This window comes from Canis lupus, chromosome 25 (assembly GCF_011100685.1).
Source record: "Canis lupus familiaris isolate Mischka breed German Shepherd chromosome 25, alternate assembly UU_Cfam_GSD_1.0, whole genome shotgun sequence".
NCBI lineage: Eukaryota > Metazoa > Chordata > Mammalia > Carnivora > Canidae > Canis > Canis lupus.
Window position 1 is genome coordinate 13603416 of NC_049246.1, and position 19513 is coordinate 13622928.

Here is a 19513-nt window from a genome sequence, read left to right on the forward strand (position 1 = left end):
TATTTACCCGAAACTAACCTGATTGGTACATAAAATTAAAGAAATTTAGCAAGGTAATACAGTGAGCCACAACTGGGCTCTGTGCTTTAAGAACAAATAATAGAACTAGCATTTTGTTTCAGAGCATTTATTAGATTAAGAAGACATCTTTCCGGGCTATAATAATTTTATTTCCCAGGATTCTAGCTATTTACAGAACACAATTTTAGCAGATAAAGGGAAGTAGTGGTAAATCAAGCCATTTAATAAATTAGAATTGTTTAATTTTTACTAATAGTTGCAAAACTTAGTTAAGAGAAAAAAAAAACACCCAAAATATGTGCTATACAATTCTCTCTCTTCCTCTCTCTCTATTAGGCATCACCAGTTGTCAAGATAATGCCAAAATGAAGACTTTTTCAAAAGGCATCCTTAACTGTCAGGCAAGAACAGTTCACATTGACTGTGGGAGGAAGGGGGAAAGATAAAAATGAAATCTGATGTCTTTTCCTGGAAGGTTTGGATTAAAGTTGCAATTCTCTACCTCAGGGCCCCAAAATAATTATGCTTTGCCCAAAGTAAAACCAATCCAGGAGTCTCAATTTTCAGGGAAGTTGGCAACTATTTGTAGGAGTAATCAGCCTACCCCAAACAAAAATCATTATTATCTCATTTGGAGTATTCCATGTCTTTCTCATGGATGAAATTAAAATTAACATTACCTTAGAACTTAGTCGCTTAGCTAACCTTGTGTACAAGATATTTCAGAAACAGTATATTATTGTATTTTGAAACATATAAGCAAAAATTGAGCATGAATTATTTCCTATTTAACCTATATGATCCTAATTATTTCCTCTTTAACCTACATTATAATTTCATCTTTGTGATTAATCTTCTCATAGATCTGTACAGTGACACTCTAAATTATATTTGAAAGATTCCTACTATAAATTACATATATACAATTTACATTTAAATATGGGATTTAAAGCCAGGTTTTATTTGTGATCGCTTAGGTATTGATTTTTAGATATAAGGGGAAATGAATTTTGAGTTATGCTTCTTAAACCTGATGGAATGAATCTGTACCTAGAAACCCTCCTTAAAAATCATGTACAAGAAGCACCATACCTATTGACCTACACAGCCTGTCTCAGGACTCCTTTTTGTCTATATTCTCATATCAAGGTGAAACACAGGTTAAAATTAACACACACACACACACACACACACACACACACACACACACGGGAAACCCAAACCCCCAACATTCTTTACATCTGTTGCTGGCAGGAAGCAGGATACCTGTTCCTTCAGAACTCCCACAGCATCATGAAATAACCCTGTGGCGAGGGTTCACGAAAGGTGATTGCAAGGACGGCTGAGCAAGACTTAGGGTGACTATTTCACTTTTCACTTACGCTCTCCATGCTACATCTTCGATCAAACATGCTGTGGGCACCAGAAATAATCCCAACCAGAAGTGTGCGGAGCTCAGGACCATAGTTGCCTGCAAGAAACAGAAGTGACACCTGTATGAATACTTGTTCTTTCAAACACAGATGTAATTTAATCTCCCAGAATTGATTAAATAGAATGTGAAACATTCTATGACACAAAACCAACAGAAAAGCATTAAAATCAATCACAGTGAAAACATACACCCAGGAAGAATGTCAAGGGGACCTGACATGGTGAATGCCTCTTTCTTGATCTCCATCAGCATTGGCCTCCTTTTATTTTAACAAGTGTTGTCTCCCTCTGTCTATAAAGTGCTTTTAAGCCCCCTTCTGATCAGAATGGTGACCCTAAAGCCCTCCTTTGGAGAAAGCTAGAGCCAGACTCCTATCAAATGAACTTTTCTCTACTAGGCTTTTTATGTCCACTTTCCCTAGCCATGAGTTCATGTTCCTTCACTGCTCATTCATTCTTGGAACCGGTGCCTTGGTCCAAGGCATGGTGATTCAGAGGAAAATGTATGGTTATAGTCTTTGCCTTTAAGGAGCTTAAAATTATAAGTACAAACATACATGCATACACACCATTGTACAATACAATCTACAGGTCTTCCATGACTTATGATGGGGTCACATCCCAATATGCCCATAATAAATTGAAAATATCCTAAGCCAAAAATGTGTTTAATACACCTAACCTACTGAACATCATAGACAGTTGGGCAAAACCATCTATTATAAAATAGGCTTTTGCTTTTGCCTATTTTATAATATAGTACCAATGTGAAAGATTGCATGGAGTTTCCTCAAAAAGTTAAAAATAGGAATACCATATGATCCAGTAATTTCACTACTGGGTATTTACCCAAAGAAAACAAAACATTAATTTGAAAGGTATATGCACCCTTATGTTTATTATAGCATTGTTTACAATAGTTAAGAAATGGAAGCAACCTAAGTATCTGTCCATAGATGAATGGTCGAAGAAGATACGGTGTGTATGTGTGCACGCGTGTATATATACAAAGTCATGCACACATAATGGAATATTACTCAGCCATAAAAAAACAATGAGATCTTGCCATTTCTGACAACATGGATGGACCTAGAACGTATGCCAAGTGAAATAAGCCAGACAAAGACAAATAGCCTAAGTGAAAACTTACCAGTAAGATCTAAAAAACAAAGAAATGAACAAACAAAAACACCAGTTATGGAATGACTAAGTCATGGGGAATTAAATGCACAGCATGGGGAATATCGTCAATAGTATAGTAAATGTTGTACAATGACATGTGGTAGCTACACTATGAATAGACTTGTCAAATCACTATGCTGTACACCTGAAAATAATGTAACATGTATCATCTATGCTTCAATAAAAAGGAAATAAGAAGATTAAAAATATAATAAAGTTGTTGAATATCTTGTGTAATGTATTAAATACTGTACTAAAAGTGACAAATGGCTGTCTTGGTGTAGAATGGTTGTCAGGGGATCCCCGAGTGGCTCAGCGGTTTAGTGTCTGCCTTCGGCCCAGGGTGTGATCCTGGAGACCCAGGATCGAGTCCCACGTCGGGCTCCCTGCGTGGAGCCTGCTTCTCCCTCTGCCTGTGTCTCTGCCTCTCTCTCTCTTTCTGTGTCTCTCATGAATAAATAAATAAAATCTTAAAAAAAAAAAAAAGAATGGTTGTCAGTGTGTTGTTTATTTACCCTCACAGCACTATGGCTGGCTGGGAGCAGCCACTGCCCAGCCTCATGAGAGAGAATCATGGCACATACTGCTGGCCGGGGACAAGATCCAAACTCAAAACTCAAAGTACGGTTTTTACTGAATGTATATCACTCTGACGCCATCACAAAGTTGAAAAATCGTTAAGTTGAAAGTCCATCTGAAGTCAGGGACCATCTGTACACAAGACAGAGGAGTATGATATGTATCATGGTCATATTCTACGGGGTTTCACAAGGCTAGAAGGCTAGTAAGACTTCTTAAAGACGTCAGAATGTGAGATGTGGCTGGAAAGATAAATGGGATTTCCACAGCTGAAGAGGGGTCGAGGGAGAGCTTTCCAAGGGTCAGAATGAATGATGGGGATAGGTAGTGAGGAGCACAGCTTTTGATGAGATTTACTCGATCCTGGCATTCTGAGTCACGGGCAGAGGATTTTAAGGAATAGAGTTGCACAGCCAACTACAATGTCAGGTGAGGAACTGAAAAGAGAATTTAGGGCCAAAGCAGAGGGAGGGACAAGTTTGCTCTGAACAAAAACAGGGGCTGGGGAGTATAGAGTCCTTAGAGTTCAGTTTTAGTGAGCAAGGCCTGGAGCATGGAGCTGGCTGGCAAGTGGCAGGCCGGCCTGGAAGGGTGGGCTACTTTCAAAAAGGACCAAAGTGACAGAACCCTTTACATCCGTTGGTTTGCTTTTCTGGAGGCCTCACCAGGTGATTCCACTGGAATAGATCTGTTTTGCCACAAAAACTCATTACAAAGCAGCATGAGGCTTTCCAAGGGCAGGTGGGCAGTGGGGCTGGGGCACTTGTAAGGTGAGGACACCTGCAGGGACTTGGTAGGGCTGAGAACATGGGTGGCTCAGGGCAGCTCTCTTCAAGTGTGAGAGGGTGGGGTTCACCCTGACCCCAGGGTGGCAGTGGCACGCAAGGATCCACTCACTCTCTGGTTTCTACCTTCTCTTCTGGGAGCAGGCCACACCCACTGGGGCCCTGCTCTGTCCATCTGCTTGTACCTGAGCATGGCTTCTGTCTCTGCCATCTCGGCTTCTCTGTCTGCACCCCCAATCCCCAGCGGCCCTGGCAAAGCCCACAACTGCCCACACTGGTCTTGCCTCTGAAGTCCGTCACATATCTCTGCGTGGTACTCAGAACTTCATGACAATGAATCTGAGAAGCAGTGAGGTCTGGGGTAAGGCTGGACTCCACCCTGGCATTGGAGGACTGGCTTTCATTTTCTAAAACAAGAGAGCCAGCCTCCTAAAAGAACAGTTTTAAACCTCAAAACCATTTGAGTACATTGTGCCCTGTCAATTCATCCTCAGGAAGGAAGAGAATGTCAAAAGAGGTAAGTATGAGAATTTCCATTTAGTGCGGCCACCAAAGAAAGAAAGAAGTGTCCAAGAACAGGACTTAGCTGTAGAGGGGTGCCTACACACAGTGGGCCTCCGAGCAGCAATTCAAGTGATAGAGCATTACATCCGCTAACAGAGAGAAATGTCAGGGTATACTGCTATGGAAAGCTCCAGGTCCTGACACCTCTTACAGCAGACCTACCGTGGCAATGGGGAGGGGTGGGGGAGAGGTGGGAAAAGTGACATAATTAGGCCAAATCTCAAAACTGAACTTGAGACACCATGTCTCAAGTCTCAAGTCAAGTCATGTCATTAAATGTTGAGCATTATACATATGTCTGTAGATGTCAATACAGACTCTAATTTTTGTTAAGTCCTGCTTTAGGACTTCCTCACCTTTCACAGACACATTCTGGGACTTCAAAAACTGTCTGTGGTCCCCGCCTTCTGACTTGGGACCACCACCCCCTTTCACAGGTGCATGCTGACACGTTCAGGAATAATCAGGGGGAGGATGATGGCTGATTGTTGTTTGCATATCTCTTTGAGGCTATCTCCATTTCCTGTTTTTTTTTTTTTTTCTGCACAAAACATGTCTTCCTCACATGGAAGAAACCTTTAACTCAAGCCCACCATCCCCCAAGCACACCATGGGAAGGAGCTGATTGGCCAGCTCCCTCTGCAAACCCAACCTTCCACCAACCTCCCTCCACCCCCAGCCCCCTACCCTGGGGTCAGTCCAGTGGCAGCTGAGCTGGCATCTTAGGTTTGGCTCTCCTATGCACACACGGCTAGGGTGGTGCGCCAGTGGCCCATGGAAGGTGGACTCCTTCGAGCTATACTTATGGGGATACATCCTGGATCATCCACCAGGTATATTTATTAAGAAGTAGGGTCATTTGAAAATTACACTTTATAACAAGGTACTACTTAAAACAGATTATGAAACTCCATGAACTTTGAACTGCCCTGTTGGCAATATGAAGCCCCTTCCTAAATGAACAAAAGTTACAAAGAGGTTTGGAAATATTGTTTTGTTGTTGGTTTTCAAAGCTTGGAGCTGGGAAGATTTCATGTATGTGAACCTAAAGCTGTGTCTCCAGGAAGGTTTCTACAGATTTTTACAGAATGACTGAGGCCCAAAGTCCTGAGAGTTTCCCTAAGGCCACAGCTTTGGTTATTCAAATTTAATTACATTTTTCTTGTTCTCTTAGCATAACAAAAAAAATGTTTATTGAGCTGGGCTGGGTAACAAATGGCATTTAAATTACCCTCTGCCCTCACCCCTCCTAAATACTACTGAGTAGGGTTTTAAAAGCATCCTTTTGATGTGCTGACCCTCTATTGGGAAGAGTGCACCCCTCAGTTAACACATCTTTACTGGCACTGACCTGAACCATTCAGATGCCAAGTGCAGAGGAACCCAAATGCAGGTAAACGGAGGCTCGGGTAGGTGAAACGGGTTGACACATTAGGGCATGAAGAGGTGAGAGCCCCGACAGGACTGGAGGTTTGTTTGTCTGACTGCAATGAGCTGCCCAGGGCAGCCTTGAGTTAAACCAGAAGTATTAATCATGGGCACCCACTACGCGAGTGATCAGGGATTAGCGCATTCCTCTCCTGCAGTGTGCTACTAATCACACACACACTCACACACGCACACACAAAACACACACCCCCAGGTCCAGCCACCCAAGAACGTGATGATAGACGAGAAGTTTAAAACCGGAAGCAGAAGTAACCAGAGCCAGTTAAGGGAAGTCTGTGCTCCCAGTGTGGGGCGCAGGGGAAACAATGAATGGAAAGTGGAGAAGCCAACAAACAGCTCACCTGCCAGAAGAAGGAACTAGGCTTTCTTTGCACACCCCTAAGTGACAGGGTTTCTCATTTGATCCTTCACAGTTCCCATTTCATAGAAGAAAAGTGAAGTCTGCAATCTTGCCCCCTGCCCAGGACCTGCTGCTAGATTCAAACACACTGGTTGGCCCCAAATTCCACTTCCTCTCCTCAGCATGAGGTACGATGAGCTTTCTTCTTCCCCGACCCCTCACTCCAACCCGTCCCTGAGCAGGAGAGAACATCTCCAAGTACAGATGTGACACCACGCTCCGGGCAGGAGTCTGACTTCGATTCAACATCAGAGACACAGAACACTAAATTCAAAAAGTGAGTAAAAAAATCTGGACACTTGCAATGTCACAACAACAGAAACAAGGAAAAACTACCCTGAGCCCTTCACCCTCAACTGGCCACAACTACAACAAAATTTAACCAAACTTTAAGGACCTGGTAGGAACAGGTTTGTAATCCCTAGCTCCTCTTTCGACTCTGGCTTACCCCTCACCTTTCCTAATTTGTTTTTTCCATTCAAAGTCAAGGGAGCCCTAGTTTTGTTTGTGAGCTCTGGCTTTTTGAAAACCTTGTTTTCCATGAATGTACATGAAGGAAGTTCAATCCAGTCTTCTCTTCACAGGAGCCCTTTTCAGAAGGGCAGCAGTGTACCTTCTAACATCATTCGCTCTGGGTGACCATGCAACAGGTGATATGTTTGGGAGCGGTTCACCCCTCCCAAGCCTGGGCTGAGAGGCAGGTGTGCTGCACACATCCAGCCTCCATGGGGAATTCTTGGAGCACGTGAACACAGACAGGTGTGGATTCTGTGGTGCAGAAGGAAAGAATTTCCCGTGGCCCCATAAAGGACAGAGCGAGACCTCATTCACTTGCCACAGGAGGGAGGATGCAATTTCAGGGTGAAATCGGGTTCCTTTCCTGTAATTTTGCATGCCCATTCTTCCCCTGTACAAAACGCCTATGGCCTGGTGCCAATTTTAAGCTTGGATTTACTGAGAAGGGGAAGAGATCTCTCAGGTGTCTTCCATGGAAAACATTCTTTTAAGATTACCCTACTGAGCACTCTGTGAATGCAAATGAATTTTTAGAAAAACAACCAAGTGATCCCAGAAGCACCTCCATGCCTGTGCTAACTCAGAAACTACCCCACACGCCTAATTCTGATAGTTAAATGCCAATCCAGGGGCACCTGGGTGGCTCAGTCGGTTAAGCATGTGCCTTCAGCTCAGTCATCTCAGGGTCCTGGTATTGAGCTCTCTCCTGCTACTGCTCTCCCTGCTTGTTCTATTTCTCTCTAATAAATAAATGAAATCTTTTTAAAAAAATGCCAATCCGTGGCATGTCTAGGTCCACCTGCACTAAAGGGGATTTGAAACCATAACCTCCAGCACAAAAATCTGCTGCCTCAGCCTCCCTCTGATCTGTACCTGATGGTAGGAGAGAATAGGCAGCCACCTAAATTTATCATTCCTACAATTGTATGGTCATTAAAAACAAAATGTATAACAAATCCTCTCTGACAGTGGACTTCATTAACTTTTTTTTTTTTTTTTTTTTTTCTGTCATCAAAGCATAAGGTAGCCTTATCAGTGGACACTACTATTTTGAGATCCTGAAAAGTGACTGCTGGATGATTAACATATAGTCACATGAAACGGATTTTTTTTAAAAGCATCCCCTTTTGCTCTCAAAAAAGTGTATTCACCCTCCAGGAGGATAAAAGAATGCTTTCATGATGGGGTTATAACTTCAAGAAACTCAAAAACACAAATCTTATGGATTTAGTTCAAAGAATTTTAACAATTATCTACAACTGTATAACTACATCTGTATGTGCAAAAGGAATATGCAATCCCTGCCCTGATTCTTCACTATAGCTAAGTTTTTGCCTACTTTAGAATTTCATATAAGGGGAAAGTATTCATATTTTTGATTCTAGCTTCCTTTACCCAACATGATGCCTTTGAGATTCATCCATGTTCTTTTTTTTTTTTTTAAGATTTTATTTATTTATTCATGAGAGACACAGAGAGAGAGAGAGAGGCAGAGACACAGGCAGAGGGAGAAGCAGGCTCCATGCAGGGAGCCCAATGTGGGACTCGATCCCGGGTCTCCAGGATCACACCCTGGGCCGAAGGCAGGCGCTAAACCATTGAGTCACCCAGGCTGCCCCTCATCCATGTTCTTGTATGTATCTATAACTCACTCTTTTTAAATATTTTGAATAGTATTGTGCCATGTGAATATATCACAATTTGTTTAACTAGTCTCCTATGAATAGGCATTTGTGCTATTTCTAGTTTGGGCCTATATTTAAGAATAAGGCTGCTCTCCACATGTTTGTACAAGTCATTTTTGTGTGCATATGTCTCTTTCTTTGGGGTAAACACTTGGGAGTGGGGTTTCTCTGTCATATGGAAAGTGCAGGCAGACCTCAGAGGTATTATGGGTTAGGTTCCAGAACACCACAATAAAGTGAATATTACAATAAAGCAAATTACATATTGCTTTATTGTAATAAATGCATTTTTTGGTTTCGCAGTGTATATAAAAGTTAGGTGTATACTATATTGTAGTCTGTTAAGTGAGCAATAGCATTACACATACTTTAATTTAAAATTACCATATTGCTAAGAAATGCTAACCATCATCTGAGCTTTCAGCAAGTTGTAATCTTTTTCTGGTGGAGGGTCCCACCTTGATATTGATCTGCTGACTGACCAGGGTGGTGGCTGCTGAAGGCCGGGTGGCTGCGGCAGTTTCTTAGAAGACAACAGTGAAGTTTGCTGCACTGAGTGACTCTTCCTTTCATGAAGGATTTCTCTGTAGCATGTGATGCTGTTTGATAGCATTTCACTCACAATAGAACTTTCAAAATGAGTCAAGAGTCAATCCTGTCAAACCTTGCTGCTGCTTTATGAGCTAAGTTGATATAATATCCTAAATCTTTTGTTGTCATTGCAACAGTCTTTACAGCATCCTCACCAAGAGTAGATTCCATCTCAAGAAACAACTTTGTTTGTTCATCCATAAGAAGCAGCTCCTCATCTGTTCAAGTTTGATCATGAGATGGCAGCAATGTGGTCCCATCTTCAAGCCCCACTTCTAGTTCTCTTGCTGTTTCCACCATCTCTGCAGTGACTGCCTCCACTGACATCCTGAACTCTTCCAAGTCCTCCCTGAGGGTGGGTACTAACTTCTTTCAAACTCCTGTGGATGTAGATAATTTGACCTCTTCCCATGAATCATGAATGTTCTTACTGGCATCTAGAATGATGAATCCTTTCCAGAAGGTTTTCAATTGATTTTGCCCAGATCCATCAGAGGAATTCCTTTCTATGGCAGCTAGAGCCTCTCAAAATGTATTTCTTCAATAAGACTTGAAAGTTGAAATTATTATTTGATCTGTGAGTTCCAAGTATCAATATTATGTCAGCAAGCATGAAAACAACACTCATCTTGTGTATCATTGGAGTTCTTAGGTGACCAGGCACATTGTCAATGAGCAGCAATATTTTGATAGAATTTTTTTTTTCTGAGCAGTAGATCTCAACTATGGGCTTCAAATATTCAGTACACCATGTTGTAAACAGATGTGCTGTAAAAAGATGCATCATCCAGGCTTTGTTTTCCATTTATAAAGCATGGGCACAGTATATTGAGCATCATTCCAAAGGGCCCTAAGATTTTCAGAATGGTCAGTGAGCACTTTACTGACTTTAAGTCACCAGCTATATTAGTCCCTAACAAGAGAGTCAGTCTGTCCTTTGGAGCTAAGAAGCCAAGCACTGGCTTCTCTGTTGCTCTAAAAGACCTCAATGGCATCTTCTTCCAATAGAAGGCCTTCTCATCTACATAGAAGATCTGTTTATCAGTGTAGCCACTTTCATTACTATCTTAGCTGGACTTTCTGGGTAACTTGCTGCAGCTTCTATACCAGCCCTTGCTGCTTCACCTTCCACTATTATGTTATACAGCTGGCTTCTTTTCTTAAACCTCATGAACCAACCTCTCCTAAATTCAAATTTCTCTTCGGCAGCTTCCTTACCTCTCTCAGCCTTCATAAATTGAAGAGAATTAGGGGCTTGCTCTGGATTAGCCTCTGCCTTGAGAATGTTGTGGCTGGTTTAATCTTCTGCCCAGACCACTTGAAATTTCTCCATATCTACAATAAGGCTGTTTCACTTTCTTATCAGTTGTGTGTTCACTGGAGTTATACTTTTAACTTCCTTCCAGAACATTTTTTTTGCATCCACAGCTTGGTTGTTTGGTGCAAAAGGGCTACCTTTTGGCTTGGTTCAGCTGTTGGCCTGCCTTCCTCACAAAGTTTAATTACTTCTAGGTTTTGATTTAAAGTGAGAGATGTACCAATCTTCCTTTCACTTGAACACTTAGAGACCATTGTAGGGTTATTCATTTACCTAATTTTAATACTGTGTCTCGGGAAATAGGGAGACACCCAAGGAGAGGGAGAGAGAGAGAGGGGAACATTTGGTTGACAGTGCAGTCAGAACACATACATTTATGGATGAAGTTCATGGTCTTACACGGTTGCGGTTTGTGGTGCCCCCAAACAATTACAATAGTAACATTAAAGATCACTGATCACAGATTCCCATAACAAGTATAATAATGATGAAAAACTTTGAAATATTGCAAGAATTGTGAACATGTGACACAGATGCAAAGTAAGTGAATGCTGCTGGAAAAATGGCACCAGTAGATTTGCTCAAGGCAAGGGTGCCACAGACCTTCAATTTGTAAAGACACAGTAAAAGCACAACAAAACAAGGTGGGGTTATATGATTAACTTATAAGAAATGGCCCACATAGGGGTACCTGGGTGGCTCAGTAAGTTGGGTGGCTGCCTTTGGCTCAGGTTATGATCCCCATGTCCTGGGATCGAGCCCAGAGTGGGAAGGTGGTGGTGGTGGTGTCCCTGCTCAGCGGGGAGTCTGCTTCTCCGTCTGCCTCTCCCCTTGCTTATGCTCTCTCTCTCTCTCAAATAAATGAATATAATCTTAAAAAAGAAATAGTCCAAGTGTTCACTGAAGCAGTTGTAGGAGTGAAGTGAATGTATGAGCATTTCTATTGTTTCACATCTTCACCACACTTAGTATTGTCAGTATTTGAGCTGTTCTAGTGGCTCAGGGTGGTAATGACATTCATTTTGCTTGCGGGGTCTACTCTGATATTATCATCACTTGAACTACTTATGACAGAAGCACAGGACTTGGGGGCCTATCCCCACTGAATGGCAGGGCAGTTGTGACAAAGTTAAAAGTTCCAGAAAGAAAACTCTGAAGCCAACACAGATGTCCCTCACCACACTCCACTTCCATTCAAGGGAAGGAAGTCTTATTTCAGGGCAGGTAGAACAGGGTGATTTTTTTTTTTTTTTAATTTTGTGGTGAAATTTAAACTCTTATTTATTCCCCAGCCAGTGATGAGACAACAGCTCCAAATTTTCCCAAACTCACTGAAAACAGGCAGTGTTGTTCCTGTAGTTCGCTTACTTAGAAAGCTGAGGTTTGACGTCCCTTGGATTATTAACTTATCCTTTTCCAGGTAGGGGTCATTTTTATTTCTCATTTTGCTCTTTAGCACCCCAGTTTAGAGACCACTAATTTCCTGAGATGGGTTTTTGGATGAGAAGACAGTTCTTACCACTCTGCAAGGGCCTGGTGTGTGAAATTAAGGGCAGGAAATCGGCTATTCTTCTCAGAAATGTGGGACTCATGTCCAAGGTGAAAAGAGGTCAGGTTTAAAACTGGTTCTGTATAATTTTTAAAATATGTAATCTGTACTCTTCTACCTTCAAGAACAAAAGAAGTGACATTCACTGAAGACATTCATGTAGCCTCTGTCTTCTGTGTCTTGGGGCAGTTGTCCTGCAGGGTGGATGAAGAGGGCCGCAGGGATTCCACGGTACCAGCTCTGACTCTCCTTCCATAGAGGTGGGCCTGCTGGCTTCCAGAAATTATGCTGTGGTTCTGAGTGTCTGCAGCACAGTGTTTCTTTCATGTTAAACAATTTCAACAATCACTATTTCTAGATTGAGATTCTCAGGTGGTTGCACATAAAGCCAAAAGAGTTGTGCTGTCACAGAAAGTTATCCATTTTCCTGAGAGAAAAATCAGATGCCTCACAGTTGCAACCACTATGGTAATTTAGAATATTAGCAAAGTATTTAGGACAGATATCAATAAAGATGGCTCATCTCACCTATTCACCATCTGAGTAATGAACTCCTAGAAGAGAGGTAAGTTTCCCTCATCATAATTATGACTAGCTGGGCCCTGAATCTAGAAGATCACAGATAAAGACACAGAGACTGGCTCCAGGTATAGCTAAAACTGCCCTCTTGCCTCCACAGAGCCCAGGGCTCTGGAACAGACAGGTGCTGCTTTCACTGCATTCATTCATTGGCTGCTATGGTGCCAATGGAATATATACCTTTGTGACACAACCTATGGGGCACATGCTCTTCCTATGGTAGAATAAAGAGGTTTTTCACTCACTCCTCTTCCCACAGAGGTGGATAAAATCAAGGTCTTGAATCAAGAGTTTGGTGGAGCCACTGCTGAGGAAAGGCATCAGAAGGACCAAAGAAAGTGACCAGCAGGTGTTTCTTGAAAGGGAGAGGGGCTGTGGGAGGCTGGATTGCACAGTCTTTTCTTTTTTTTTTTTTTTTTTTTAAGATTTTATTTATTTATTCATGAAAGACAAAAAGAGAGGCAGAGACATAGGCAGAGGGAGAAGCAGGCTCTCTGTGGGGAGCCCGATATGGGACTCAATCCTAGGACCCCGGGGTCACGCCCTGAGCCGAAGGCAGACACTCAGCCACTGAGCCACCCAGGCACATCTGGATTGCAGAGTTTTGAAGAGCATTGTTTGTCAGCTTGAGCTGCCATAACAGCATGCCTGCGGCCGTGGGTGTAGGCCACAGACATTTATCCTCATAGTTCTGGAGGCTGGATATCCGCCCTCAGAGTCCCAATATGGCTGGTTTCTCATGAAAGTACTCTCTCTGGCTCATAGAAGGCTGCTATGTTCACATGAGCTGTGTGTGTGTGCATGAGCATGCACGCATGCAAAGACGGGGAGGAAGAGGGAAAGAGAGGCAGCAAGATCTCTAATGCCTCCTCTTACAAAGGCTTTACTCCCATCATAAGGGCCCCCATCCCTACCACATGACCTCATCTAAACCTAATCACCTCTCAAAGATCCCATCTCCAAATATCACTATATTAGGGCTTAGGGCTTTAATATATGAATTTTGGGAGGACACAAACATTCAGTCCATAACAAGCACAGACAGCCTGCCCAGACACCAATCCCAGTTCTGCCAGTTACTCTTATTTAACCACCATGCCTGAGTTTCTTCCTCTGTAAAATGGTAAAAATGTAATACCTTATTAGGGATACCATGAGGCCTAAATGAATTAATAAATGTAAAGTACTACAAAAAGTGCCTGGCACATGGTAAGTACTATACACATTCCTTTAACTGATTTTTTTTAATGCTATTGCTATAAGCCCAAATCTCACTTGGACATCCTTAAAGTGGACAATAGTGATGCAGAGTGATTCTTGAATGAGCTTTGAGGGTGAGCTGGGTAATGATGTTCTGCTCTGTTAGGAGGTTTACCCACCACTATCCTCGGGTGGGTGGACAGGTTGAGCTGAATGATGCAGAATTCCCAAATTATATTGCAAATAGGTTGCTTAATGGTGACAGGCAGCAAGTGTTAACAGTGGGAACAGCTAAATAGTGAAATAGCCAAACTCTATTCTTTATGCTCAGGTACAAGCATTGCTCACTTGTGCTTACTGCTGATAGGGTGCCTTCTATTTTTAACTGATCAAGGTGAGCTTCCTATCATTATACCAGGCCAAGCACTCCTCTTATCTCTATAGAAAACCACTCAGTGCGTAGACTCAGCTGTCATTCTACAATGATAAAAGATGTCCACTGATAACTTTATGCCTGAGTAGAAAACAGAATGGCTGCTAATTGTTCAGGAAAAATGTTCTCCATATGGGTGCATGTCAGAATGCTAACTATCGTGCCTGTTTGAGCCTTGGCCCAGGAAGCTGGGGGAAATTCTCAACCCAGACTGTGTCAAAGAGCCTAAGCTGCTTCCAAAGGGCCGAGGAGTGAGTGAGGTCTCCCCAGTGATACAGAATTGAACTGCTGTAGAATAATCAGCCAACAACTATCTTTATCCTTAGCATAAATGGAAAGGAATTCAGAGCTGGAAGATCCTGGAGATCCTGTCAGCCTTTAGGTTTTTCTGTAGGCCCCTTGGTGGCAGGAACCACAAACTAAAAACACAAAATCACTGTTTCGGGTGATGATAAAAACTTCTACCCCAGGAGATGGCCTTATGAGTACATAAGGCCAGCAGCCACTCACATGGCCTGACGGGAATGATCCTAGGAAAGACTGTCTCTCTAGCTTTTGTACTTGAAATTAATGAAGAGGTAGACAATGGGAACTGCATAATTAATAGAATGTATACACTCTCACACACATATCCTAAATGTGAGAAATTTTATCTCACTAAAAAGTCCTCATTAATCACTCCTTTGTGCATTTAGAATACCTTTAAAAATGCTAATATGAGCTGAAAGATTTGTGTGGTCTAAATTATAGTAAAAACCACAGATAAACAAGACACATCATCCTAGATCTTTAATCTCACCCAAAGATTTGAAAAATAGATCACTTCATGTTAAAACCAAGAAAAGAGGATAAGAGGTCGATGGTGGCAGAGTAGGAGGACCCTGGGCTTGTCTCATCTCACAAACACAACTAAATAACTATGAAATCATCCTCAATACCCCAGAAATTAACCTAAAGGTTGACAGGACAAACTCCACAACTAAAGCTAGAGAAGAGGCCAAATTGAAGAAGGTAGGAAGCGAGGAGACCTAGCTTAGGAGAGAAACAGATTGTGGCCACTATGGTGGGGAGGGAGCCATAGTTGCAGGGAAGGTCAAGAGAAAGACTACCCCTCCGGGGAGCGGGGAGCGAGTGCATGGTGAAAAAGAATCCCCCTTGGCAACTGGCTTGGAGAGTGAGAGGGCCTGAACTTCATGAGTTCTTGTACCCAGCAAGGCTTAAAGCTTGAGGTTTTAAAGGTCAGCAAGATTGGTCCTGGGAGAGCTCAGAGGGCACTGCACTGCTCTTGGACAGAAGGCAGGGCAAACAGCCCACAGACAAACAGCGTGGAAACATGGATCTGAAGAGCCCCTGGAGCACACAGTTGGGAGATTATTTGCTCATCTCAGACCACATCTCAGAGGACAGCATTAATGAAAGACTGCTCAGAGAACAAAGGAACTGGCCAGTGCAATTTCCTCCCCCCACCCCAGGGCCACCTGCGGGAACCAGCAGAGTGCTGACACTCACTAACTTGCTTACACTAAGCCCCGCCCCCAATGTTCTCTTGGAAAACCTCCTTTCAATCACGATTGCCTCAGTCCCAGCATGGTGGGGGGCCCTCCCCCAGAAGACTGGTCCAAACCCCTGCCAACACATCTGCTGACCAGGGAGTTTTGCAAGGTCTCAGTTCCAGTGGCAGTGACAACAGGTCTTACTTCCCAAGCAGACCAGAGCACACCTAGTTAAAGTGTATTACATTCAGGCCAGGGACCAAATACTGCCCACAGTAGGCAGGGAGAGACTCTGGAAATGGCTAGCTTGAAGGATAAAGTGGTCAAGACACAATAGCAGAATGTACACAGCATACACTGGAGACACTTCCAGAAGTACCAGGCCCTGGGGAACAGGGGACACTACATGGCAGGGCACTATAAGACCTCTTCCTCATAAAACTACTACCCTCAAAAATAAGAGACTTTCCTTTTTATTTATTTATTTTTTTAAAAGATTTTATTTATTCATGATAGAGAGAGAGAGACAGACAGACAGACACAGAAACACAGGCAGAAGGAGAAGCAGGCTCCATGCCAGGAGCCCGATGTGGGACTCGATCCCGGGACTCCAGAATCACGCCCTGGGCCAAAGGCAGGCGCTAAACCGCTGAGCCACCCAGGAATCCCCAATAAGAGACTTTCCTAACACAGAAATAGGAAAGAGGAATTTGTCTCAAATGAAAGAACAGGACAAGGCCATGGGTGGAGACCTAAGTGAAACAGATATTAGTAACATGCTTGATAGAGAACTTAAAGCACCGGACTTGAGAAAAAAGTGGAGGACATCAGTGAAACAATTAACACAGAGATAAGGAATAACATAGCAGAGAAGATAAAGGGCTTAATAATGAAATGAGAAACACACTTGATGGAATGAACAGCAGGCTGGAAGAAGCAGAACAATTAATGACCTAGAAGACAGAGTAGTGGAAAGTAAGCAAGCTGAACCAAAGAGAAAAAAAATAGAATTATGGAAATGAGAATAGACTTACAGAAGTGACTGACTCCACCAAATGTATTAACATTCATATTATAGGAGTCCCAGAAGAAGAAGAAGAAAGAAAAGGGGCCAGAGAATTTATTTGGAGAAATAATAACTGAAAACTTTCTTAATCTATAGAAGGAAACAAATCCAGATCCAGGAGGCACAGAGAACCACCAACAGAATCAATGAAAGCAGACCTCCAACAAGACCTATTGTACTTAAAATGGCAAAATATAGTGACAAAAAATACTAAAAGCAGCAAGAAGACAGTTACATACAAAGGAAACCCCATAAGACTATTAGCAGATTTTTCAACATAAACTTCGCAAGCTAGACATGGCATGATGTATTCAGAGTGCTAAATGGGAAAAGCTTGCAGCCAAGAGCAATCAATCCAGCCAGGTTATTATTCAGAATAGAAGGAGAGATAAATGGGCAGCCTGGGTGGCTCAGTGGTTTAGCACTGCCTTCAGCCCAGGGCCTGATCCTGGAGACCTGGGATTGAGTCCCACGTCAGGCTCCCTGCATGGAGCCTGCTTCTCCCTTTGCCTACATCTCTGCCTCTCTCTCTCTCTCTCTCTCTCTCTCTCTCTCTCTAAAAAGGAGAGATAAAGAGTTTCCCAGACAAACAGAAACTAAAGGAGTTCATGACCAGTAAACCAGCCCTGCATGAAATACTAAAAGGGGATTCTGAGTAGAAAGGAAAGACCAAAAATGACAGTATGAATGTAGGAAACACAAAAGTAGTAAAAATGAATATTTCCATAAAAAATCAGTCAAGGAACTCACAAAATAAAAGATATAAAACATGACATCATATACCTAAAGTGCAGGAAGGACAGAAGCAAAGAATGGATTCAAACTCAAATGACCATCAACTCAATATAGCCTGCTATATGTAGAAGATGCTGTATATAAACCTAATGGTAACCACAAATCAAAACCACTAATAAATATGCAAAGAATAAACAGAAAGAAATCTAAATATGTCACTAAAGAAAATTGGCAAATCATGAAAGAGAGAAAGGATCAGAGAAAATCTTCAGAAACACCAACAAAACAAGTAATAAAATGGCAATAAATACATATCTATCAATAATTACTCTAATGTAATTGGACTAAATTCTCCAATAAAAAGACATAGGATGTCAGAATGGATAAAAAAAAAAAAAAGAATGCATCTATGTGCTGCCTACAAGAGATTCATTTTAGGCCTAAAGACACTTGCAGATTGAGTTAGGGAATGGAGAAACACCAATCATGTGAGCAATTATAATAAGGAATAAGAGTAGCAATACTTATATCGGACAAAATAGACTTTTTTTTTAAATTTTTTAAATTTTTATTTATTTATGATAGTCACAGAGAGAGAGAGAGAGAGAGAGGCAGAGACACAGGCAGAGGGAGAAGCAGGCTCCATGCACCAGGAGCCCGACGTGGGACTCGATCCCGGATCTCCAGGATCGCGCCCTGGGCCAAAGGCAGGCGCTAAACCGCTGCGCCACCCAGGGATCCTGGACAAAATAGACTTTAAAATAAAGACTGTAGGGGTGCCTGGGTGGCTCAGTTGGTTAAGCATCTACCTTCGGCTCAGATCATGATCCCAGTGCTCTGGGATCGAGCCCTGAATCGGGCTCCCTGCTCAGTGGGAGTTTCTTCTCCCTCTCTCTCTGCCCCTCCCTTTGCTCATGCTCTCTTTCTCTCTATCAAATAAATAAAATATTTTTAAAAACAGCACAAAACAAGACTGTAACAAGAGATAAAGAGGGACACTATATAATAATAAAGGGAACAATCCAACAAGGAGATGTAACAATTGTAAATATTTACACTCCCAATATAGGAGCACCCAAATCTATAAGATAATTAAAAACAAACATAAAGGAGCTAATCAATACAGTATTAGTAGGAGACTTTAACCACCACTTGCATTGATAGATTATTTAAACAGAAAATCACCAAGGAAATTACGACTTTGAATGACACACTGGACCAAATGAATTTAACAGATATATTCAGAACATTCCATCCCCAAACAGCAGATTACACATTATTTTCAAATACACATGGAACATTCTCTAGAACAGATCATGTATTAGCCCACAAAACAATTCTTAACAAATTCAGGAAGATTGAAATCATACCATGCATCTTTTCTGACTACAATGCTATGAAACTAGAAGCCAACCATAAGAAAAGCCCTGGAATGACCACAAATACATGGAGGTTAAATAGTATGCTACTAAACAATGAATGGTCAACCAGAAAATAAAAGAAGAAATTAAAAAGTACATGGAAGCAAATGAAAATGGAAAATGAAAACTTAATGGTGCAAAACCTTTGGGATGCAGGAAAAGCAGTTCTAAGAGGGAAGTTTATAGCAATGCAGGCCTACCTCAAGAAGCAAGAAAAATTTCAAGTAACCTAACTTTATGCTTAAAAGAACTAGGAAGGGATCCCTGGGTGGCGCAGCGGTTTAGCGCCTGCCTTTGGCCCAGGGCGCGATCCTGGAGACCCGGGATAGAGTCCCATGTCAGGCTCCTGGTGCATGGAGCCTGCTTCTCCCTCTGCCTGTGTCTCTGCCTCTCTCTCTCTCTCTCTCTCTGTGACTATCATAAATAAATAAAAAAAAATTAAAAAAGAAAAAAAGAACTAGGAAAAGGGATGCCTGGGTGGCTCAGCGGTTGAGCATCTGCCTTTAGCTCGGG

At 42.2% G+C, this 19513-nt stretch overlaps 1 protein-coding gene across 13 annotated transcripts in view; it reads right to left on the minus strand.

Moving 5' to 3' along the window:
* The window catches only part of ATP8A2 (ATPase phospholipid transporting 8A2), a 574503-nt gene that overhangs the window by 48071 nt on the left and 506919 nt on the right, over window positions 1–19513 (minus strand). For all 13 annotated transcript variants that reach the window (XM_038573452.1, XM_038573457.1, XM_038573456.1 and 10 more), the window contains one exon: window positions 1404–1492. In XM_038573452.1, coding sequence (XP_038429380.1) covers window positions 1404–1492 — 89 coding nt within the window. The remainder of the gene's footprint in view (window positions 1–1403; window positions 1493–19513) is intronic.